The 25,234-nt window shown below is 38.8% G+C and overlaps 2 protein-coding genes across 3 annotated transcripts in view; one reads left to right on the top strand and one right to left on the bottom strand.

Annotated features, from left to right (window-relative positions):
• The window catches only part of adck5 (aarF domain containing kinase 5), a 10,409-nt gene extending 8,408 nt beyond the window's left edge, over positions 1-2,001 (top strand). For both annotated transcript variants that reach the window (XM_057828416.1, XM_057828417.1), the window contains one exon: positions 4-2,001. In XM_057828416.1, coding sequence (XP_057684399.1) covers positions 4-106 — 103 coding nt within the window. In that variant the 3' untranslated portion in view covers positions 107-2,001. The remainder of the gene's footprint in view (positions 1-3) is intronic.
• On the bottom strand, positions 698-25,234 carry cpsf1 (cleavage and polyadenylation specific factor 1). The gene is made up of 38 exons (XM_057828415.1): positions 25,091-25,234; positions 24,356-24,521; positions 24,260-24,287; positions 24,057-24,190; positions 23,910-23,990; positions 23,681-23,832; positions 23,438-23,584; positions 23,213-23,352; positions 19,925-20,035; positions 19,745-19,838; positions 19,539-19,626; positions 17,127-17,267; positions 16,995-17,046; positions 16,844-16,917; positions 16,668-16,742; positions 16,514-16,594; positions 15,181-15,270; positions 14,924-15,103; positions 14,706-14,847; positions 14,454-14,632; positions 14,231-14,370; positions 12,664-12,844; positions 12,366-12,572; positions 12,199-12,288; positions 11,979-12,122; positions 11,573-11,725; positions 11,371-11,487; positions 11,208-11,298; positions 9,139-9,223; positions 8,868-9,009; positions 8,638-8,790; positions 8,384-8,560; positions 7,906-7,972; positions 7,792-7,839; positions 5,234-5,389; positions 5,039-5,168; positions 4,828-4,966; positions 698-885 (listed from the first exon to the last, which is right to left on the bottom strand). Exons 2-38 carry the CDS (start codon positions 24,497-24,499, stop codon positions 838-840), a joined length of 4,401 nt encoding a protein of 1,466 aa, XP_057684398.1. The 5' UTR covers positions 24,500-24,521; positions 25,091-25,234; the 3' UTR covers positions 698-837.

Below are 25,234 nucleotides of genomic sequence, written 5' to 3'. Positions count from 1 at the left end.
CAGATCAGAGATGGCGTTGATGAGCGTGACCCGCTCCTTCGTTAACCTGCTGACCTACTTGGGTGTCATCTCTCTGGATTCTGAAATGTATGAGTACCTAAGATAGCGCTCGGCTTTCCTACCTCATGGCGTAGATCATTTTTTTCTTCAAAAGCTATGCAGCCAACCACCTGGCAATGGGGACCTTATTCATCACTTTTTTTGAAGCCACTCTTCCAAGCTAGCTAAAATAGTCTTCCCAGTCACAATGAACTGCGGGAAGGGTGGGTGGACTCTAATATTGCAGTGGGTGCCAAAGTCTGCTTACACTACTTGCACTGTGCTAGACAGCTTAAAGAAATTGGAATATTTTAAGAGCCCATTATAATGGTTTTAAGATTTGAAACTGCTGCTATTTCAAAATAAATTGTCAGCATGCATCTTAAGCAGCTTTAATATGCAGTGTTATACATTAGTCAATGTGTTGTATTCAAAATTAAGAATCACTGCTTTATTATGATTATGCTAGTTTGTTGAATTGTGTTCCTTTGTGATTTAACGTGTGTATGACAAGATTTTTCTCTTTGAACTTCCATGGTTAACGCAACAACCAAAATGTTTAGGTTTAATGAATTATTCTACCTCTTGTTTTCAGCGTTTGTTAAAAATAAGTTGATGAAAAAAAATGACCATATAAACTGATCTTTTTTTGTATGACTTTTACTGACTTTTTTTTTTTTTTTTAACAAAAACAACTCTTGAATAGCTAGAAAAACAATCAAAATTGGCCATGATCAAAAGATTTTCTCCATCCGGTAAAAAACAACATCAAGTGGATAAAACACGGGAATGTGGCTCTTAGAAATGAGCTGTTACTCTGTCGATTTCTTGAAGGTCATCCAAAATCTGAAAAGAAACCAAGGGGATTAAAATTACTATATGATGTACCGTATTGGCCCGAATATAAGACGGCTCTGATTATAAGACGACACCCTCTTTTTCAAGACTCAAGTTTGAAAAAAAAGACTTTTTGAACACCAAATTAATTTTTATACAGAAAATAATTACAGTATATCCGAAACAAATGATTATAACAATATATTTGAGAGAATAAGCATGTTATTTTGCCTCATTCAAATCTTAATATCTGAACATTTAAATACGTAATCTAAAGTGCAATAACATTCGTCAATGAAAGTCTTCTGGTTTTAGAAATGTAAATAAACCAATCTATTGTGATAAAACAACAAAATTGCAATAATTGCAGTAACCATCAAAGTGAAGTCTTAACTATAACTGTAGTCTTGAAACAAATCTGAATAAGGAAAAACATTGCAATAAAATAATGCAAACTGGTTAAACTTGAGAGTAGCTGAGATCTGTCATGACTAGGGCTGCAGCTATCGAATATTTTAGTAATCGACTAATCGACTGAAAATTCTATCGATCGGATAAAACTTTTTTTTTTTTTAGGTAAAGAGCAATTATAAATACACATGAGAAAAAAAGACATTTAATCCAATATTGAACTATTTTCAGTCAATCAATGTCTTTATTTTCGATTTACATTGTTGAAAACAGCCAAAAATTGCATCGTGGATGTGACTAGAAAAAAAATTCATTGCTTTCACTCAAAAAAACTTCTCGATCTTCTTAAAAAAAAAAAACATATTTCTTACCTAAAAATGTAATTATGCTTGATAACACACATCACTTGAAAGCTACGTGTTTTTCCCACGTGTTTCAATTCAATTTCCATTTGTGTCAAGCTATTTTAAAGTTCTAGTTAAGTTTTAAGTTAGTCTAAACTGTAAGTACTGATAGGATTTTGAGTTTTTGCAGTGTTCAAAATAAATGTATGATACCTGCTGTATTGGAGCACATTAGGGACCAGTGCTACTTGGTGTTTTATTCAGCAATGACTACTTAATTTTACACCCTCATCACTCTACAGCGCTGTTTTTACAGATTAAATAAAGCCTGTATGTAAAACACGTTAGCCACGCATTGACAGTGGTCATAATCAATAGGAACCTAGCCCTCCGAAGGGCTAATGTCACGTGAGCGAGTGACAGTAATGTTATATTTATTAGCGCTGAGAAGTCTACTGCTTAAAGATGACGGCTGTTTACTAACGCTGCCCAGACACGGCCGAGTCTGTCATTTCCAGTGACGTGCGGTCAGGGGAGGCAGGTGAGGCAGAGCCTCACCTGTCATCATGACAAAAAAATAATTATAGCATCAAATTTATATTAATATTTGTCCATTGCTCTTTATGTATGACTCATTTCAAACATTTTCTATAGTCAAAATCGCTGAATTTGCCCATTTCCTGTTCAAATAAAGAAATGAAACGAGAGGTGCGGCAGCACCGAGTAAAGCCTCACCTCTGATTGCGCAATCCTTAACAAACTGGGTTGATACATGGAATTGGAGCGTGCTGGTTGCCGTACATCTGCATGTCGCCATTATAATGTTTCCAGATACGTTTATTTGACCTGATTTTCCTCAGTCTGGTTAATGTCTTTAACCCTTAAAGTTTAATGTTTGTTAGCGACATATTTAGTTTTGCTTATGGGAAATAAAACCGCAGTGAAAAGGCGCAGGTTGCGGCAGATAGTACTCTGCCGCACTGCAAGGGGGCATACGTGAAACTGGACTTTCCGTTAAAAGTGGACGCGGTTAACACAACGCCGGAGCTAAAAGGTTTGCTTCAAACTACGGGACAGGGGATAACTCGCGCTTTTCAAACGGACTGGTACACCCGAAAAGACTGGCAATGTGGCTGTCCTTCGAAAAATCGCCTTTGCTGCTTTCCCTGCCTTTTCTTCTCAACTTGTGCCAATGTCTGGACTAACACGAGATATTGTGACATTAAAAAACTACCACGAAGCCTCAGCAAACATGAGAGCTCGACCACTCACATTCAAAGCCTGTTTGCTTTAAAAACTTTTGGAAGCTCAAGGATCGATTTGGCTTTGACGAACAGCGGAAGCTCAACGGTAGCATCCTCAAAGCTAAGGTAACAAAAGAGTTTGAAAGACCTCATTAATGCAACCTGCATCCTAGCTAAACAGGAGTTAACATTTCGTGGTAACGATGAGCGTGTAGCTCTTCTAAACGTGGCATATATGTAGAACGATTACATGGTTTTGCTGCGAAAGATGAAAGGTTAGCTAGACATTTGGACACATCCACTGTGTTTTCTGGCTTGTCAAATAGAACACAGAACGATCTAATTGAAGCAATCCTCTCCATTGAGGCGGAGAGATTTTTTTTAAAGTAAAGGAAAATAAGGAGGACTTTTACTAAAAGGGCGTAGGTTTGCATAGGGACGGGAGGGACATAACACTACCAACTTTTCAGCATGCTAAAATTGTCCTTACCAACTTTTAAGCAACCTTACCTTTTTTGCATGATACAATGTTCAGTTATATAGAGAATTTAGATCTTTCAATAGTTCCATATGTTGTAAGGATAGAATTGACCCTACCATTATTAAGTGAATTATTTTCACTATGTTTATGTTTGCTAATAAAAACCAGACATTTATTCAGGAAGTTTTCAAAATGTTTCTTTAGTATTTTTTGAAAACAAAGGTTTGAATCGAACAGTATCATCTGAACCAATGCACGTAAAAGTTATTATCAGTAGATAAGGATTTATTTTGCATTGATCATTTTGCCTATTAATTAATTAGGTTCATATACATGAGAAATGTGGCCCTTTGCCCCCTTCATCCAATCTGTTTGGTCTAATTAATGTCCCGTCCCCAGCAAAAAGTGTACCTACATGCAGGTTATGCTGTTATATCGTCCCTACGAATGTTGAGACCAAACCTATGCCCTTCCAAAGTAACGCCGGTTTTTGTGGTGAAGGACAGGCGCAAGACCACAAACAGTTTTCATTTCAATCTTATTTAAAAAAAAAAAAAAAAAAAAAGAGCTTAGACCAAGAAAAATACAATAGAATATTTAAAAAGTAATTCTAATTCTTTGTTTTTCTTTTCACACTTTTTGTTTAGCAATATGTAATAAATTGATTAAAGTTTCAGAATTAAAAGTTTTAAAAACAACTGAATATTTCACTAAAGGTCAGAATTGAATTCTGTGGTTTTGTACACCAGGGTGTAGAGCAAATGCATGTTATTTTCTTACTTTTACGTATCGATAATATGTACCGTGTGTGCGTGTTTTGTGAAGAATGCTGATGAGATATGAAATAACCAGTAGCCAATTGAATAAGCTGCCCTTTTTGGTTTATATATTTGGAAATCTGACACTAAAGGAGTCAGTGCCTCACCAACCATGAACCTCACCGCACGTCACTGGTCATTTCGCATCTAGTTCTAAATGCATGCTATATCTATGAGACGCCTCGGACATTAGCTGCAACTACACTAGCATCATGCGGGCGTAATTTTTAGCAACGTCGGCGTAGTTTGTAGCGGCTGTCGGCTGCAGTAAGTTATTTAAAAAAATATTTATTGCTTCTTCTACGCACGTGACGTCAGCGGGTTGTCCTGCATTAAAAGTAGTCTGGGCAAAACGTGATGCTTAGAGCTAGCAAAATTAAACGATTCCTCAAGGTGAATAAAATTACTCGGATCAGTTTTTAAACTCGAGTTGCTCGAGTATTCATTTCAGCTCTAGTCATGACTGAACATCGCTTCATTGATATCTGGCGCCATCTAGTGTCGTGAATGGGTATAACGTCTAGACCGCGAATATAAGACGAACCCCCTCTTTTTCAATCTAATTTCAATGCAAAAAAACCCGTCTTGTATTCGGGCCAATACAGTATTGATCACAACATGGAACAAACTGTATTTATGGGATTGTTACTTACGATGTCTTGAGTGGTACCGATCTTTTTAGCAAGCTCGCTGCGCTCCATCATGCTGAGATATAAGAACTTATTGAGAAGTTCCCCATCCAAAATGTTTCGCACGGCATTCTGTAGGCCTCGTCGTTCAAAGTGCATCATCCTGCAAAACGGGATGAAAAATAGGTATCCCGCCTTCTAATAAATAAATGCGGCACTGTGAGCAGAAGGAAACCTGAAAGCTTTTGGGTTTAGACCAGCGTGATGAGGCATCACGGTGTTGAGTGCATTCTGCAACATGAGAAGTCGACGATACGTCTTCTCCTGCATGGGGAGAAGCAACCCGATGCCTCCGTCCAGTGTTGCTATGGAAAGACAACATGAAGGGCACTTGCGCATTCACCTCGCAAAAGAAAACGGGTTCACTCACCGAACCATGTGATGTGCTTGTTGTCCCACGTCAGAGCCTTTTTGCTGCTTGTATCCATCGTTCCTCTGCACGGCATTCGCCAAAACGTGTTCACGTGGGCGCCCACGTTGAAGTCGGCTCGCCTGAGCAGACGCATTCCTCCCAAGCTCTCCTTAGCTGCATGCACAAATAATATTAGTTGAGTTTTGTGTGAGACCACAGGTGAAAGTGGGGCCGAACTGTCCGGTACACTGTTCCAGTAAAAGATTCGGGGTCGGAACGGTACTTTGATCCTGAATATATGACAACTGTCAAAACCCAATGCTAAAAAAAAAAAAAAACTGCCTGGCTACCACACACACATCTCCAAGAAGAAAAGAATCTACTAACGTCAGATTTACATACACAAGTGCTAACAGAAGTCTAGTCTGACGAGTCATGTTGAGGTGCGCACACACGCAAGCAAACCACCCTTGACTCAGTTGTCTGTTCAATTGGTTGACAGACAGATATGTGATCATCATGGATAGTTAGCTCTGATTGGTTGAAATTGCACATGAATTTTCTGGAACAACAACAAAAAAAAAAAGAGCGAACAAACTTGAATTAATGCGATAAAAAAGGACAATGCAACAAAAAATTGATCAGATCTTTAAGTAAAAGGGTCAGTGTTTGTTGAGTTGAAGAGGCTTTTATTTTATTTGCTCTGATGGGGAGGTTTAGAACACGTTCCATGTTGATGTACAGATTTTCATTTTTGTTCATTTATGTTAGGCTACTTATTTATTTCCCTATAATAAAAAAAAAAATCGATTTTAGCGCTCATTTAAAACATTCATACATTTATATAAATACATATAATTTTAAAACATTTCAATGTGCATGATAAAAGTTACAGTATTTGTATTAATGTATTTTACTTATGTTACTTTATTGATTTTATTTTTTAAGTAAGTCAATGTTTATATTCAATTTTAAAGTACATCCTATGTTCTTAACTGATGTTCTAAAGTAGTTCAAACGCAGGTTTTGCATTTAAATATGAGGGAAAACAGTTAGAGACCGGCCGATATATGGACTTTTTTTTCCAACATCAGCCAAATAACAAAAAAATTAGCCGATAAAAAAGGATTTTTTTTCAGGCAGTGTGGACAATTTTGGCCGCCGCTAACCGACGGTCTCTTGCATTACAGTATAGGCAATGTTGCTGTAGCCTTTTAAGGTGTTTACCGAGTGATCCTTACAGTCTAAATGGCAAGGCAAGACAAGGCAAATTTATTTATATAGCACAATTCAACACAAGGCAATTCAAAGTGCTTTACATCACATGAAGATCATAAAAATCACATAAATGTAACTCCTAGCATTAGCTTTAGCATAGTGAGCCTCCTCTTAAACTCTCACTTGTTTACATTTTGTCGTGATGTCCTGGTGGTTTTAATTATTTGAAAATAATGTACTGTTCTTGCTGAGTGTTTGTAATCCTAAAAAGAAGTGCTGTATTCGTTGGTTTGGTTGCACTAGACCGAATTAATCCTTGAAGTGCCAGGTCATTGCAAATTTGAAGCTGTTGAAGCATTTTTTTAAAAAAAAATGCCTTTCATAATCTAAAAACGTATATCGGCCTCAAATATCAGCCTACTAAATCAGCTTTGGATATCTGCAAGCGGCTGAAAATGTTTTTAGATCTCGGTATTAGCAATCAGCATTTGAAAATCCTATATCGGTCGACCTCTAAAAATGATATTAGGAGAGGTTTATGCCATTTGCACACAATTGAAAAAATACAATTTTGAGTGAAAATCAGTTTCTTGTGTATGCCTTGTTACATGCACCAGCTTAATGCATGTGTAAAACAAATTAATAAAAAAATTCTGGCTCTGTGGCGATCTTTATGTCAGGGAGTTCTGGCAAGAAATTCTAGCCATTTTCACCCCTGTGTATAACACTACGTAAATGACAATGTGACCTACCTTTAGTGTTGCAACGATTAATCGATTAACTCGAGTAATTCGATTAGACAAAATATTCACGTTAAATTTTGTGGCTTCGAGTATTCGTTTAATTAAAAGTGGCATTGTTTTGAAAGGTTTGCATTTAGTTTTATTGATTTGGGTGGATACAGTGCCCCCTAGTGGCAACATTGAATATGACATAACTCATTTCACATGGCTAAATCCAGCTGTTCCCTGTTAAGACCAACATAAGCTAAGTTTTTATTTGAGCTAATGTTTTTTTTTTTTTTTTTTTTTTAATGCATTCGTAATTTAGTTTATTGGTATATTTAGCTGTTTTTTTGTGGGAATATGTGTTTGAACCATTTGTTAAGAGCATTGTTAAAAAAAAAAAAAAAAAAAGCATTTTATAGCATTTAAGCTAGCACTAGACTTTTGCTATGTAAGTTAGCCAATTGTTCTTTTGTTGTACTTAGATCCTCATTTATTTATTTTATACCGTTTGAGGCTCAACTCAGGTATTTTAATTTTGTATGTTCCTTATCCGATTACTCGATTATTCGACCTAACTAGTCCATCAATTAATCAACCAGTAAAATAATCAATAGCTGCAGCACGACTTACCTTCAGGTAAATACATATAGACGTAGAGGTTCTTGTCACGATCCGACACTGCAAGAAAATGTGAATTAATGTAAGAAAGTTGTTTTCTTCCTACCAGTGTATCTTTATATTTACCCAGAAATCCAAGCTGGTTATTATCCACCATGAACTCAATGCTGTAAACCTCCAAGGGCTTAGCATCCTGTTCCCAAAACAAGATGAAAAGAACTCAATGCCACCAAGCAGGACAACATATCTCTGAATGAACTTTCTTTTAAACACATGCAATAATGATGTAAGATGGCAATAATTTTCCGCTGGACTACTTCGAAATAATATTAATTTTGTTTAAACATTGCAGTCTTTTGTGACATGTCCAGACATATTTGGATTCATTGATTCTCAATGGTCTTGCCTTTACAGTTTTGCAATTTAATAAAATGTTTGCTTTTAGTATCATGACGATTTGACAGCTACTTTTTTTTTTTTTTTTACAGATATTACAAGTAAAATATTCATATTCACTATGCCTGGGTGATAAATCAATTTCATTATTAAAAAGATACGGTTATTGAGTTTTTTGCAACTTAACAGCTTGCCGTATGTGCCTCACCCTGCTAACAAGTGAAAGAGTCTTGCTCTTCTCCTGGTAGCGCAGCAGTGAGATGCTCTTCATCAGGTCGGCAGCCAAGATAAAATTCTTGATGCTGAACATCTGATGGATGTAGAGCTGAGTGTCGATAAAAGCCATGCCTGTCAGGTCATTGTCTTTTAGGACCCACAGGAAAATCTGCAGGGACAGAACAACCATACATTAGTTAAAAAGTCTACAGTAATGTTTTAAAGTGTCAAAATCTGAAATAAAACCTTTTGTCCAATGGCTGACACCAAATATCCGTTACAGTGACATAGTGCTGTCACGGGTCCTTTCTGCTCCTTCTCGTAGAGCATTTTAAACTTGTTCTTTGTGAGGGGTTGACCCGGTTCGGGCACAACTTCAATTACATCCAGGATCAAAATCTTTTAAAAAATAGAAGTCATGTGGTTTGTTTTTGAAGAAAGTAAGCAAGACACGTTTTTGGTTGCGTGTTGCTCACTCTGCCCCTGCAGGTGACCTCCTCCCCCTGCATGACACAGGTCCCGGCGGCAATGTAGCCTTTCAGGCCCGACACAGTCTCCTGACTCCGGAGCGCCACTGTCTTCATGCAAGTCACGTGTTCAAACTCCTCCAAATCAACCCTTGTGGAGAGACAGGAAACAAGTCAACATCATGAAGTGGTTCAGGGCTTGGAAAAATGTATTCTGCCTTACTACAATACTATTTCTAGTGATATCACAAATCTGTTGAATGATTTTGCCCAATCTTACCGTGTGTTGGGAATGGCCTCCCAACTGACCGGCGAGATGAGCTGGATAGAAAACCTCTCCTGCTGCGGGTTAATGTAGCGTTCGTCTGCAAATTGACAAATGACGATACTTAAAGGGATCCACGAATAGAAAGACTTGCAGTTCTTAAAAGATAACGTTATTATGAGTTAAAATAATGGGGTTGCTGGTGCGTTCCCTCTTTCCATCCCTGAAGGCTGGTTGATGGGGGCGCGGGTGGCCCGGGGGAACCACCCTGGATCCCGCAGGTGTGACGATGGCCCCTTTGCTGGGCAGCGGGAAGAGGGATGGGCTGCCCCCCCCCCCCCCCATTTCAGTACTTTGTTATGTACCCTTTGTTGGCAATAAAGGAGGCCAAACGTTGTCTGTAACTCTTCACAAGCTTTTCACACACTGTTGCTGGCATTTTGGCCCATTCCTCCATGCAGATCTCCTCTAGAGCAGTGATGTTTTGGGGCTGTCGTTGGGCAACACGGACTTTCAACTCCCTCCAAAGATTTTCTATGGGGTTGAGATCTGGAGACTGGCTAGGCCACTTCAGGACCTTGAAATGCTTCTTATGAAGCCACTCCTTTGTTGCCCTGGCTGTGTGTTTGGGATCATTGTCATGCTGAAAGACCCAGCCACGTCTCATCTTCAATGCCCTTGCTGATGGAAGGAGATTTTCACTCAAAATCTCTCGATGCATGGCCCCATTCATTCTTTCCTTTACACAGATCAGTCGTCCTGGTCCCTTTGCAGAAAAACAGCCTCAAAGCATGATGTTTCCGCCCCCATGCTTCACAGTGGGTATGGTGTTCTTCGGATCCAATTCAGTATTCTTTCTCCTCTAAACACGAGAACCTGTGTTTCTACCAAAAAGTTCTATTTTGGTTTCATCTGACCATGACAATTATGGATCATCCAAATGCTCTCTAGCGAACCACAGACGGGCCTGGACGTGTACTGGCTTCAGCAGGGGGACACGTCTGGCAGTGCAGGATTTGAGCCTTTGTTACTGTGGTCCCAGCTCTCTGTAGGTCATTCACTAGGTCCCCCCGTGTGGTGCTGGGATTTTTGCTCACCGTTCTTGTTATCATTTTGACGCCACGGGGTGAGATCTTGCATGCAGCCCCAGATCGAGGGAGATTATCAGTTGTCTTGTATGTTTTCAATTTTCTAATAATTGCTCCCACAGTTGATTTCTTTACACCAAGCGTTTTATCTATTGCAGATTCAGTCTTCCCAGCCTGGTGCAGCTCTACAATTTTGTCTCTGGTGTCCTTCGACAGCTCTTTGGTCTTGGCCATAGTGGAGTTTGGAGTGTGACTGACTGAGGTTGTGGACAGATGTCTTTTATACTGATACTGAGTTAAAACAGGTGCCACTAATACAGGTAACGAGTGGAGCCTCATCAGACCTCGTTAAAAGAAGTAAGACCTCTTTGACAGCCAGAAATCCTGCTTGTTTGTAGGTGACTAAATACTTATTTTCCACTCTAATTTGGAATGTGATTTTCTGTTTTTTTCCCCTCATTCTGTCTCTCATGGTTGAGGTTTACCCATGTTGACAATTACAGGCCTCTCTAATCTTTTCAAGTAGGAGAACTTGCACAATTGGTAGTTGACTAAATAATTACTTGCCCCACTGTATCATAGATTTTTTTAATCAATGGCAATATTTTTTGTGTTTCTAACAACATATTCTAGTAAAAGACAACACTTGTGGCTTATAAGAGCCTACAAGTCTTTAAGTCCGGGTTCCCTTTAAGACACTACTGCGGATACGAATATAGTCACAACTTCAAACAGTGTGTATTATCACAGATGTAAAGGAGAAATCTTTGAAAAGGTAACTGCAATGTAAAAAATAAAACTTCTAAATTTAAGAAAGCGAAAGTAAAATGTTGAAGTTTTTGTCAGTAACTTGTTATTCTGTGTATTAGTTAACTCGATAAGCTGAGTTGTGCTAACTTGAAATATCAAGTGTTGGGGCAGAGCTTACATTTCCGAGTAAGCAGAACTTGAAATGTTAAGTTATGGTAGCTAGCAAGTGTGCATTTAGATATTAACCTCCTTCGATGAGTTCATACTCCTTCTCCTCTCCTGTCATCCTAGGGATGCGTGTACATGGCTCTTTCACACTGGTACACACCGCATATACCTAAAGAGACCATAATGAAATGATGCAACACATTTCCAGCATCTCATCAGGGCATGAGAGGAGGAAACTTGCCTTAGTCTCCACATGGTATGAGACATAGTGGACGGTGCACCTCAGTGGGATCTTTCTCACTGGCCACGGGGCGTCATAGGATAAGTAGGTGGGCAGGACACTGATTCTCAGCTCCCCCTGAGGTCGGGCATGAACAAATATGCTAAAGTGTTGCAGAACTTCTTAATCAGTTGTCTTAAATGTGCGACTCATTCATGCATACCTGCTTGTTGAAGTACAGAAAACCTTTAGGACAGTTGATATTGTGGAATGGGGAGAAGGACTCAATAGTGCCATCAATGGACATGGGGTGGAGTCTCAAGGCACCCCGAGCCGTGACCAACATCCAGTGAGGAGAGGGTCCGCAGATGAACACCTGAGTAAAGCAAGCCAATTTAACCTTTTATATGCCAAGTGACTATTTTTGGTAATAAAAAAAAAAACACTTTTACATCATTTAATTTTTTTAATGTAAACAAGAAGGACTGCCTGTGAATTGTCATGTTTCAATGCTATTGACGGTGGACGTTCAGTGCAACCAGTGAATAAAATGTGTGCCTTGTCGTGTAAAGGATTAATCACAATAAAATATGCTAGTGAACATGTTACATCTCTTTTGTTCCTTTTACCCCGGAGTATCCAGAGATGTCCTCGAAGTATCTAAACCTCGCAATTCGACTTTTGACAGTCGTGTCATCGCCGACTCCTCCTTCCGCCTTCTTATCCCTCTTAAGTTTGGATTTCTTCTCTCGGAAGTTGATGTTGTGAGGAACCTAATGCGGGACAAAGTTTAGAAAGCAAGATGAATATCTTACAAATGTGAAACAATCCCACATGCATCCATCTTACTTTTTTAAAGCGCACTTTGAGGTTATTTTGCGGTTGCTGCTGATCATAGGGGAAGGCTTCATAGATGAGAAGCTCCTGTTCCACGTGGACCTTGGATGCAACATGGAGAAATGTAGAAAAATCCTCAAGGAAAATCAACATGAATCAACTTTGACAAAGCTACTTACAAGTAAATACGGTCGGCTGCGATTATTCCCGAGCGACACCAAAGTCACCTCCTTGACTAATGGCATGTCTCCCTGACGCGTCACTTCCTCCTTCTTCCCCTCTCCCTGTGATGCTGATTGGCCAGAGCTGCTGTCCACTAGCACTCTCTGACCGACAGGGAAGTTCTTAACCAGGAATACTAATCGCCACTCTGGGAGCTGGTAAATCTTTTTTTTTTAAAAATAGAAAGGAAAGCCAAATCGATACATAATAAATGACATAACAATTTGTGAAGACATTAGGCATAAACGGTAGTACCTCCATGACACCATTTTCCCGGACCAGCATACACCAGTGGGTGGGATCAGCTTTAACTGGGTTAGCCTCATTTCCAGAGGGGCCCACTTGTACTGGAGTGCGATTCAGATCATCCTTTAGGGGTGCTGTACTTGTGCCCGAGTCTCCATACAGCATTTCCTCCTCATCATCCACTGTATTACTGTACAATATTTTCCCATCAGTACGATATGCATCGCCAAAATGATATAAAACTAACGTTATTCTACATGTCTATCGTGATTATCTCCATGAAGAGACCTGTTCCTGCAATGCAGATTTTGGCCACCCGATGTCCCCCAATTTGCACTGTTAATTATTCAAATGGATTACATAGCGGCAAAACCATCGTGAAGTTGGCGCCACATCAGACGCAAATTCAAATAAAAATGATGTCAGTCGTTTGTGCCATTGTTTTTGAGATATTAATTTAGAGCGATGAGGTCACGCCACCCCCCATCTACGGCAGAATGCCACAATGGTGCCATTCATTTGCACTAGGTTTGTGCTGGAAAAAACTTATTTTGTGCAGCTATCATTTTAGAGATATTGAGATATTAATTTCATGATAACAATCGCAGCCCCTCCGTCGTGGCTGACGGAGTGTACCAACTTTCAATAACAGTGGGGTGTCTAAAAAAAAATAGCGCAAACATAGCACGAACGAATGGCACACAATCGGGGCCATTTTGCAGTAAATGGAGGGCTAGTAGCACAAACAAAGATTTTTACAGCACAAACCAAGCATAAACGATTGACACCATTCATAGCCATTTTTGATCAAAATGGGGGGATGGTTGACCTCAGATTGACCTATAAAAGAATTGTAAATACAGCGGTATCAAAAAGTATCTGAACCTTTTAGATTTTCTGTCATTTCTGCATAAAATAACCATCAAATGTGATCTGATCTTTGTCAAAATCACACAGACTGAGGCATGATGCACATCAGACAATGCTTCTCATCGAGACAATTCTTACCAGGTGTGTGTTTTATAGTGGGCAGGGCAGCTTTAAATCACTCATCAGTGATTGGACACACACCTGACTTAAATTGGTAATAATTGGTTTCAATTGCTCTTTATGTCTCCTTAGGAAGAGGGCTAACTTACTTATTTTTCCCGCTTCTGTCATTGTTTGCATGCTATCCTCATTAAAATATGAAAACCTATAAATGTTTGGGTGGTTTTAGTTAAAGGTGTTTTTACATCTGTGTGATTTTGACAAAGATCAGATTACATTCGATGGGGATTTTATGCAGAAATGTGAGAAATGCCAAAAGGTTCAGATACTTTTTCATACCACTGTATCTCAAAAACGATAGCAGCACAAATGACACCTTCTACAGCACAAATATAGCACAAATGAATGACAGCATTTTTATATAAATTTCCATCTGACTGGGGGGTCAACTTCACAGAGGTTGTGGCAAATAGATATCATGATATAAAATGGCCCTTATCTTAATAGATTATTTTCTGAATCGCACAGCACTACTTCACCCCATTGGGGAAAAATAAATAAGAGGGGGAAAAGTATCAACTTCTACCTGAGATCCTGGATGACCGTCTCCACTTCAGACTTATTCTGCATGTTTATATCCTCCATAACAGCACAGCTCACTCTGTTCTCTGTGGTGAACATTCCGCTGACGTCTCGGTACGCGCAAAGCGCTATCACCCGTGATTGCTTGATGGAAGAACATTTGGAAATCTCCATTAAACTCAAACATTCCTTGAATCTGTGAGGGTGGTGGGGGCACTGTCACTCACTGTGGAAATCTGAGGTTTCCTTAGAGAGAGTCTCTGCGTCTTCCCCATGTACGAGTCTGTCTTCAGCAGAAACATGGTGACCACTCCCTCGGCGGTCATGATGACCACGTAGGGGTCCGCCACGGAGCAATGCACTATGGGAGAGCCAAGGTCCACTGGGATGAAGTGGAGTTGACTCACTGGAGAAAAAAGTTTTAAAAAAATGTAGTTTCATCTTTATTGTGAAATATTTCCTGGTTTAATTTGTTTTACCTCCTTCCAGCAGTCTGATGCCCATGGGGGAGACCTGGATAATGTATTTGTTGTCACCGATGTTCCCCGCAAAGACTGTAGTTCCTTGAGTGGCAAAACCACTCGTGTCCAGCTCCATTATCTCTTGTCCTGTCTGCAGAATCTACAGTGACATGTTACATTTAATTATAAGTACCAATTTAAAAAACATGGATCAAATTGAAAAACATATTCCCAACCATAGTGGAATCCTCTCGGCTCAAAATGAGGAACCCATGCTTCTTGGCGTCATCCTCTAGAGGTTGATCCTTTTTCTCCTCTTCCTCCTTTTTCCCCTCCTCTTTATCCTTTTCTTCTTCTTCCTTATCCTCAGGCTTTTCATTCTCACCCCCATCATTTGACCCCTCACTAATCCCTATCTGGAAAGAGAACAAATTTTCAAAACAACAGAAAAATAGTTTGAAACTTGCCTTCGGGTTATAAAAAAAAATAGTACCTTTTCCTTCACCTCACTTGATATCACGGTCCACATGTCATGGCAACCTGGCAACTCGAACGTAGTGACAACTTGGGGTCTGATGCTCCTCTAAATAACACAACGGGAGGAGGTGAGAAGGTTTTATTCCCATGTACAACTACTGCAAACACATTAAAGATAAGCCCGTCGCGATATGCAATAAGTCAATAATCGCACAGTAAATAAAAGTGAGGTCAGTATCTTTCACGGCTGCGAATTATCGCCCCGAGTGGACGTGCGTGCATAGTTTTCTGCATGCTTGTGTTTGTGTGTGCTACATGCACTCGTGAGTGTTGAATGGATATGACACTCCAGTTCTTTTTACAGATGTTTACTGGTCATTAACACATGGTAGAATTAAAGTTAAGACATACAAAATAAGGAAACACATCTATATTAAACAATGTTAGCATTGCTGCATTGAGGCTAATGGAAAAAAGACAATGTACAAACCATTTTAGCCTGCTAAAATACGTTGGCAGTCTTCTCCAAAACACAAACTTGCAGTTAAAAGGTGACAATTTAAATGTGAAAATTCACTGGTTTACAGCATTTGCAAACGATGCGGAAAATTAAAAAAAAAAAAATCTATTCATGACACTACACACAACGAAAATTGTGAAAAATACTGTGTAAAGCTTTTGGTTCGCGGCTTAACGAACGTACCTCCAGTGAACAATTCAAATTAAAAGCACGTCATGTTTCACATGTAAATAAAGATTTCTGGGGTTAATCTCACATACTTCAGATTCGACACTAAGAATAGCTTTAAAATGACACCTATTATGAAAAATCTTATTGGCAATGAATATTATGGCTTTAAAATTGCCAAAATGTGCACGTTGCAAGACAAGATGATTGTCGTTTTGGATCAAAAACACTTTTAATGGGCTCTAATTGGCTGAGATAAAAAATGGCGTTGGTTTGTCCCCTATTTGATTTTCTGCACTTAGCTAGCTTTCAAACGATTCAATATGCATTGTGTATTTTTTTTAATATTAATTTTAATGGAGTTTTTTTTTTTTTAATTCAACAATAACATCTTATTGCATTTGAATGGGTGATTGATTAGAATGTATTGTCACAACATTAGTGGATGAATTGAAAAAAAATTGACAATAAAATTGCATATCGGAAATAATGTATGAGAGATTATATCGCCTACAAAAATTTGTTATTGCGTCAGGCCTGAATAAAGTGTGATTTGATTATTTACTCTGTATTCACTGTTGCAACATCATGACAAAAGTTGCATTTGAAATAAGCGCGCACACACACTCACGTACACAACAATCAGAAACAGTCCGTTCACCTGAAGTACAGACAACGCCCCGTTTTTTCCGAAGCCAGAGCACACGACAACTTCCAGGTCAGGTTCCGTGTTGGCCTGGAACTACGAGTCGAAAAAGTTTCTGTTAAAGTCCAAATATGGTGACCCAACTAATCCGGATTTCAAATGTCTTTACCTCTTCTGATAAGAATGCAGGTTCACCCATGGAAGCGTTAGCACACGGCCCAATGTTCAGTATGCTGTCACACACCTGCAAAAGTAAAAAGTTTTAAAAAATCCAAAAAATTGGAAGTCATCCAGAGTTCTAGAAACTGGAAGGTTCTGCTTTGTGAAGTCATTTTCTTTTTCAACCTCAAAGGAGTACGTTGCAAGCTGCGTGCCCGACTGCGCCTCGCTTCCATACACTTCGATCTCATCCACCTCATCTGTAAAAAAGACATGAAGCACAGAAATGAAACAAACATGGCAGAGACCACATTTTCAAACAGAATTTGAAACATACCAGTCCAGTTGGTGGAGGACTCTACTCTTTTCTTTTTGCTTGGTGGCTCCTCCTAGCATTTAATAAGAATTTGTTAGGTAAAAAGAAAGTGCAATTGGATCATTTCTATGGATGATCATTACGCAATTTCACCTTGTCTTTCTCTGTCTCTTTGTCCTGTTTTTCTTTGACCTCGTCTGGAAGCACCTCCTGAAGCTTCTCTGTGTACTTAAGCAGCAGTGAGTTGCCCAGGCGGGAGCCCAGGAAGAGGAAGCCAAGCTCCATAGTGACCATCTGAGGGGGAAAGCCAACATGAATTTTATTGGCAAAAGGTCACAAATAGCTCCATACAGCAAATGGAAGAGGTACAAGATTAGTGCTGCAACAATAAATCGATTAACTCAAGTAATTCGATTGGGAAAAAAAAAAAAAGACTCAAATTAAATTTAGCTTCAAGTATTCATTTAATTAAAGTGATGTTGGAATTAGGGTTGTTCCGATCATGTTTTTTTGCTCCCGATCCGATCCCGATCGTTTTACTTTGAGTATCTGCCGATCCCGATATTTCCCGATCCGATTGCTTTTTTTTTGCTCCCGATTCAATTCCAATCATTCCCAGTAATTTTTCCCGATCATATACAGTACATTTTGGCAATGCATTAAGAAAAAAATGAATAAAACTCGAGCGAATATATACATTCAACATACAGTACATAAGTACTGTATTTGTTTATTATGACAATAAATCCTCAAGATGGCATTTACATTATTAACATTCTTTCTGTGAGAGGGATCCACGGATAGAAAGACTTGTAATTCTTAAAGGATAAATGTGGCTTTGTATATTGTGACTAAATATTGCCATCAAGTGTATTTGTTGAACTTTCAGTAAATGATACTGTAGCCATTTAACTATTCTGCCCAAATACATGATGGGAAGTGCAACCATGACTGTGCGTAGTGGTACCAATTGATATATCTTCTCTGCGTTGGGAAATAACATAGGGTGTTAAGAAAAAGATCATTTACTACCTTTCGTCCCCAAATTGCGTCCCACGATATTTCTAATCAGTGGGAGAGGGATTGTAAGGCTTTAGCCAATTAAAAAAAGGCTCCAAAGGCTGCCAAAATTCACTCTACTCATTTAACGCTGCCTTTTAGCTCTATATATAGGTAAAACAGCGCCATTATAGATTGAACGCGACAATGCGTGAGTGGGTCGTGCAGCGCATGCGTTAATTGCGTTAAATATTTTAACGTGATGAATTTTTAAAAAATTTATTACAGCTGTTAACATGATGAATTTGATAACCCTACCTTAAGCCTAAACTAAAGACTCTGGATGAGTGTAACATACTATATCTAACGTTAAATACAGCTAGGAAACGATTTAATTAAAAATATATATATATATTAAAAAAAGGCCGATTCCGATACTTTGAAAATGACGTGATCGGTCATCTCTAGTTGTAATGCTTTGTTTTAAAAGTGTTGGGATTTAGTTATATTGATTTGGTTGGATACACTGTCCTCTAGTGGCAACAGTGAATATGACATAACCCATTTCATATGGCTGAATCCAGCTGCTCACCGTTAAGACCAACATAAGGTTTTGTTTGGGCTAAGTTTTTTTTTTAATGCATTCGTGATTGATTTTACGGTTGTAACATCTGAATAAAGTTTTCCTTTTACAAAACAACATAAACAACCAGACAAATAGGGCTTTTGATAGCAAAGTAACAATTTATTTACACATAACTAACTGAGAGATGACGCTTGGTGGCCGCGACAGGGGGTTAAACTTTTCCCTCATCACCGCCTGACTCGTAAAGATGTATTTTTTTTAGTCTTTCTTTTGTGATGACCGCTGCCTCGTTCGCCTGGGGAACTTGTGTTCCTGGGGGGGAACTGGCTTGGCCGTGTACGTTTCCGTGCGGGACAATGGTGGGTGCGGGGGACGCGAGCGGTGAGCACGGACTCAACTACGCTGTACCGGTTGAATCGGGTTGGGGGTCTTACCAAATGCGCTACTGCCCTCCAGTGGCCAGTTTTATTGCTTTAAAATGGGTTTTGAGCTTTGTGCATTCTATCTTAGATACATGGGAACCTATAGATGCAGCTTGTCAAAAAAAAAAAACGCAAAAGACGTATAAATACCTTTTTGGGACACTGAAGCAATTAAAGATAGAACGTATTTATATGTTTTTGGGAGCAAATGAGTTAAGCTATTTTTTTGGGTGGGAAAATGTTTGAACTATTTGTTCGGAGCATTGTAAAAAAAGAAAAAAAAAACATTAGCATTTTATAGCATTTAAGCTAGCGGACTTTGGCTATGTAAGTTAGCCAATTGTTCTTTTGTTGTACTTAGCTCCTCATTCATTTATATGTTTTTTTATACCGTTTGAGGCTCAGCTCAGGTATTTTAATTTTTCAATTATTTGAGAAAACTAGTTCATCGATTAATCAACTACTAAAATAATCAATAGCTGCAGCCCTATACAAGATTATTGATTTTATGAATTAAACTTGTAAACAAGGTACCACTATAAAACGAGTCCTACTTACACAAGTTGTCAGGACGCTGGCTGCTGCTTTGTCAAAATGAAAGTCCCGCACGCTCCTCATGCCATCAGTGATGAGGGTCAACACATAACTGTAGCAAGACACATATTTTATTCATATCCGCATCCAAATGATCAAGTCTGACTTATCTAATTTTTGAATGAACATAGGCTTGAGTACATTTTGGGAATTTAAAGAGAGTGACTCACATTTCTCCTCCTTTTAAAGAGATGACCATCTTGTCATTGGCAATAAAGTCAGCCTGGGCACAGTCCAGGGTGATCTTTACCTCCTCTTGTATGCCTAAAAAAAACACAAAGTGTATTGTGATACAGTACAAAAAATCACAAGGGCATGTGTGTGTGCATTGTATTGTGTTTAGTTCTTACGTAGAGGGAATGCCGTGGTTCCGTTTGTTTGGGAATTAAGGGAAACTCCATACGGTGGAACACTCTGGTTTAGATATAGCAGCGAGTTCACCGCAAAAACCACCACGCCACCTAGAGGCAATCAGAGTTTGATTAGGATTAGCTAAAAAACTGGAACGACATTCTTGAATAAGCGTACGGTACAGTTGTCAAAAGTATAAAAAATTACACATCGAGAAAAGAATACCGAGTGCTCATTGGCTGCCTTCCTCTTACTTCAAATGGATTGAAAGTCTACTTATGATAAACTCACTTAAAGGGTTTTTAGTTTTAAAGAGCCACATGATTGGATGTCCAGTATTTTTTGAGTATTGATATCAAGTTGAATTTTTTTTTAAACAGTCATAGCCTCCACCATCAGTTGACAAGACAGCTCCGACGGACATTACGCCATGCCTTCCTGGAGGGGGCCGACCCAGGCAGAGCGTTGAGTTGGCGCTTCACTGTGATAAACTCAAACACATGCTGCGTTCTTACGCCGGATTTAGGTGGAAATAAGACGAAGGTTTTACGACATAAAAGCAGGCATGAGTGTCTCAAGAGTGATTTGGTTGAGGATTCAAGGTAATTAATATCTGAAATAGCACCATGCGTGCACTTTGAAAGGTTGTGAAAAAAATGGATAAAATTAGTGTAACTTTGGCTTGAAATATTTATGTAAAATGAACGATACCTGCCCGTTTTTTTGCTTCTAACCAAGAACCTAGGCTGTTTTACGTTCATATCTATGGAAATTCCGCGATTTAAGCATTTATTTACACCAATTTTCAACTTAAAAAGCTCTTTGTTTTGTGACGGCCGCCATGTTGAATTACACAATATGGTAACTTTTGCTTGAAATATTTACGGAAAATGAACGATACCTGCCCGTTTTTGCTTTCAACCAAGAACCTACTGTTTTACGTTCATATCTATAAAAATTCCGCGATTTAAGGGTTTATTTACAAGAATTTTTAACTTAAGAAGCTCTTTGTTTTGTGATGGCTGCCATGTAGAATTACACAATTGTGTAACTTTTGCTTGAAATATTTATTTAAAATGAATGATGACGGCCCATTTTTTTGCTTTTAACCAAGAACCTCGACTGTTTTTACGTTCATATCTATAAAAGTATAAAAGAATTTTCAACTTAAAAAGCTCTTTAATTGTGACGGCCGCCATGTTGGATTACACAATATTGTAACTTTTGATTGAAATATTGAAGTAAAATTAACGACATCTGCCCGTATTTTGCTTTCAACCAAGAACCTACTGTTTTACGTTAATATTAGGGCTGTCAAACGATTAAAATTTTTAATCGAGTTAATTACAGCTTAAAAATTCATTAATCGTAATTAATCGCAATTAATCGTAATTCAAACCATCTATACAATATGCCATATTTTTCTGTATATTATATATATTCTGTAAAATAAATTGTTGGAATGGAAAGATAAGACACAAGATGGATATATACAGTGGGGAGAACAAGTATTTGATACACTGCCAATGGGTTTTCCCAATGGCAGTGTATCAAATACTTGTTCTCCCCACTGTACATTCAACATACGGTACATAAGGACTGTAGTGGGCATTTCACTCTACTGTCATTTAAATCTGTCTATGCTGTCCTCACTCCGAAGTGTCTACTTTTTCCAAAGCTGGACAGCTAGTGAACGACGCCTTAATAATCAGACTTCTTCCTTTTTCATCTGATTTATTAATAAAATAGCCTCAAACCATTGTCCTCTTTAGACCGTCATAAAACTACAAAAATAAAAGTACACAAGCATTGCATTAGCAACAACGTTAGCTTAGCACGCTATACAGGTTCACTAAACATAAACAAAAAGCGTCTCATACAAAAAAATAGAACATTTCGCTTACTAACATAATATGTACATTCTTTACAACAACCATACTTACGGACAAATCTTGTCCAAGGATCATATAAGCGCAACATTACAACTTAGGCGTCAGCCCGAAGACGTGCAGTAATATTGAACTGGCAAGAAAAAAAATAAACCATGTCGCAAAGCGACCACAAGAGTTCGCTGTTAGACAGCACAAAAGCCTTGCTGTAAACTTACCAAAAGGCAGACTACTGTCTGAGCGGGACATGTGCGTTAATTGCGTCAAATATTTTAACGTGATTAATTTAAAAAATTAATTACCGCGCGTTAACGCGATAATTTTGACAGCCCTAGTTAATATCTATAAAAATTCCGCGATTTAAGCGTTTATTTACAAGAATTTTTAACTTAAGAAGCTCTTTGTTTTGTGACTGCCGCCATGTTGAATTACACTATACCGTAACTTTTGTTTGAAATATTTACGTAAAATGAACGATAACTGCCCGTTTTTTGCTTTTAACCAAGAATCTACACTGTTTTACGTTCATATTTATAGACATTCCGCAATCTAAGCATTTATTTACAATAAATTTTCAATTTAAAAAGCTTTGTTTTGTGACGGCCGCCATGTTGTATCTGTACACAGTAGCGTAAGTTTACATTTTTTCGGCCAATTGCTCGGTTTTTTTTTGGCAAAAAAGTAGTAATTTATAGACATTTTGCGTCCAATCCATACAAAAAAATTCGCCTTTTTACTTGTTTTATTTTATATAACATTTCAATCTTAAAATGACAAGGGCCAGATTGCTGGTAGGATGTGCCCCCATGCTGAGGCAATAGTAACATCGGAATTCAACCTAAATAAATTGTGATTGTATATAGAAAAATGCAAGTTTTGCTTTTGTTGAGTAAAATTAAGATGATTCTGCATGCTTTTCTCAACTACTAAGTTTATGATGTAACAATTGAGTGATTTATTAGCTGTTGAAAATTTGCACTAAATTAAAAAACAATTAAGTTGCTATTTTCGGCTATATGATTAAATGTTAAATATTGCCATTAAGCCTGAAAATATAGGTGATTATCTCTGTGTTTGGTGATTTTTGTACATCTATCATAAGATTTGAGAATGTTATAGCCATTTTAAGTTTTGTTATACTTGTATTAAAAAAATAATGAATCGGGATTTTATTAGGGAACGACTGAATTTTTTTATGTCGCTGCTTACGGAGACTCCTATATGCCTAAGGGAGGTGCCTGTTTTGGTTTTAGGTCGCTAGCAGCTTTGGTTTTCAAAATATTTGAATTTTAAGTTTTTGAAAATAGTCCCCCTACGGAAAGGCCCCGAGCCCCTTCGACTGATAGTGAAGTCTATGAAACAGTAGTGTACAAAGGGTAGGAATTAGTCCGAACTCACCAATGGGCTTGGGAACCGCCATAACCTGCGTACAGTCAAATGGAAGGTTCATGAGTGACCAGATGACCGGGTGAACCTTTTGCATGATGTTCAGAGAGATGGCGACAATGCTGCATGTGTCCTGTCGCACGGCGACACGCCTGGATGAACAGAGTAGAATTTAAAAGCCTACGCATCATATTTTATTGCCATTTTAGTCAGTGAGTAAGGGGTGGTAAAACTAACCCGGGCCATGTTTGGTTAGGCTCAAACAGGATGAGCAAAGTGGGCTCATAGTAGCCGTGGAGAAACTTCATGTCAATGATGTTGAGCAGCTTCTCATCCAGCTCCCGAACGTCGATGATGTAACTTGGTAGGAAGCTTGATTTGGGTCTGCAGGGAAACAGGGAGTATTTAGACACTGGCCTTTCCTTAACTAAATAAAAAGATACCTGTGTGGACACTTAATTGGCAAAACAGCTCACTTACCCATCTCCCACTCCACCCTCCTGCTCGTCAGCCAGTGTGTCTTTACGGAAAGGAAGCACCACCAGCTTGGTGCCATAGATCAGCATAACAGCGCAGCGATTTTCCGGATCCACGCGAACAATGGGAATGTGGACGTTCTGTACGAAACCATCCTGAAATTGAAAGGAAGGATGACGTAAAAGTGAACTGGCAATCACACGAATAGGGACAGAGCCCATTTTTTACGTACTCTGAGCTCTGGCTCTTCAAAGTAGTGAAGAGACAAGGTCTTCAGGTCATGTGTACCCGGGTCATACTCCACGACAGACAGCTGGTAAGAGAAAAAATGATAAGGAGTTCTTCTTGCTTTTTACATGGCATTTGATTGTGCACTGACCTTAGCATCTTTAAAACTGAGTAGTAATGCATCCCTGCTGGATCCTATGAGCTGCACGCTGGCCATGGACATTATGTTACCAAAGAGCGAAAAGCAGGCCACCTGTTCCAGCTTCTCCTTGCGAGCTTTGGCATCTAAGATACATTACCAAAACCATAAATCACTTTCAAAAAAGGTACTCTGAATAGATTGTGTAGACATACCTGAAGACTTTTCAGATTTTGACGTACTCTGAAACCAAAACAAATGACACATTATATGAAACTTCTCGTTCTTTTAAGACAAACTCCACAAATTACCTCGACATCATGGATAATCCTGTAGACAAAAAGCTGCGATGTCCCCGCTACAACTAGATTCTTCTCCTTGCCGGAAATGAAGTTGCAGTAGACCGAGAACTCCACAGCGGTGGGCGTGTGGGCCTGCCTGTGTACAGCGTACATGATGGCAGGCTGCCCTCAGAGTCTGGGAACAGTCACGTTCAAAAATTTTAAAGGTTGTAGCACATAAATAAAACGGCACATGGTATGAGAGCATGATGGTGTGAGGCAGGATGCGCTCAAGAGGGGTCGCACACACAAAAAACAATCCACAAGTTGTCAATGAACTTAAGAAGCATGTTTTTGAATGACGCCTCATCACTGACTGATTGTATGAAATATTAAAATTTCAGATATTTCCCTGCCATAACATTTTTAGATAAATCTACAAAATATTTATGCAGCAAAATATACATAATGTACAAAAATGACACCAGAGGCTTGACAATGACTGCCACTTCACGTTATCCTCGTGTTGATGATGCTCATGAATTTATCACTAACCTTTCATGAACTCTTCATCGATGATCACATATTTTCAAATGACACAACACGGTAGTTGTGATGTGTGCGAGTGTGTTTATTGGAAATCGGTGCAATACAAAGTTAGCAATTGAACTCAGCGGCGCAGTTAGCTATGTTAGCAAGCATGGAGCTGCGTCTGCTGCAGTGTACTATGTTCCGTTTTTCTATTAATAAAAGAAGTGATCATACCTACACCGTGCACACTCTCAGAAAGGGGAAGATCCGCTATTCTTTTTTTCATTCGACATCCCTCCCTTGGAAAAGTTAATAACTGTATAATGGGCAAATATGATGAATTCCTTGCTATGTTATAATGCTGCGGCTTCTGTCTTC

This window comes from Corythoichthys intestinalis, chromosome 22, assembly GCF_030265065.1.
Source record: "Corythoichthys intestinalis isolate RoL2023-P3 chromosome 22, ASM3026506v1, whole genome shotgun sequence".
Classification (NCBI taxonomy): domain Eukaryota; kingdom Metazoa; phylum Chordata; class Actinopteri; order Syngnathiformes; family Syngnathidae; genus Corythoichthys; species Corythoichthys intestinalis.
This window is presented reverse-complemented; position numbering and strand designations above follow the sequence as displayed.

Excerpts from the sequence above, each read along its gene's own strand:
- cpsf1 (XM_057828415.1), bottom strand. The coding sequence starts at position 24,499 with ATGTACGCTGTACACAGGCAGGCCCACACGCCCACCGCTGTGGAGTTC. Across the intron at positions 5,169-5,233 it reads CAAGCACATCACATGGTTCG|CAACACTGGACGGAGGCATC; the intron begins GTGAGTGAACCC and ends GTCTTTCCATAG. Across the intron at positions 4,967-5,038 it reads CTAAACCCAAAAGCTTTCAG|GATGATGCACTTTGAACGAC; the intron begins GTTTCCTTCTGC and ends CCCGTTTTGCAG.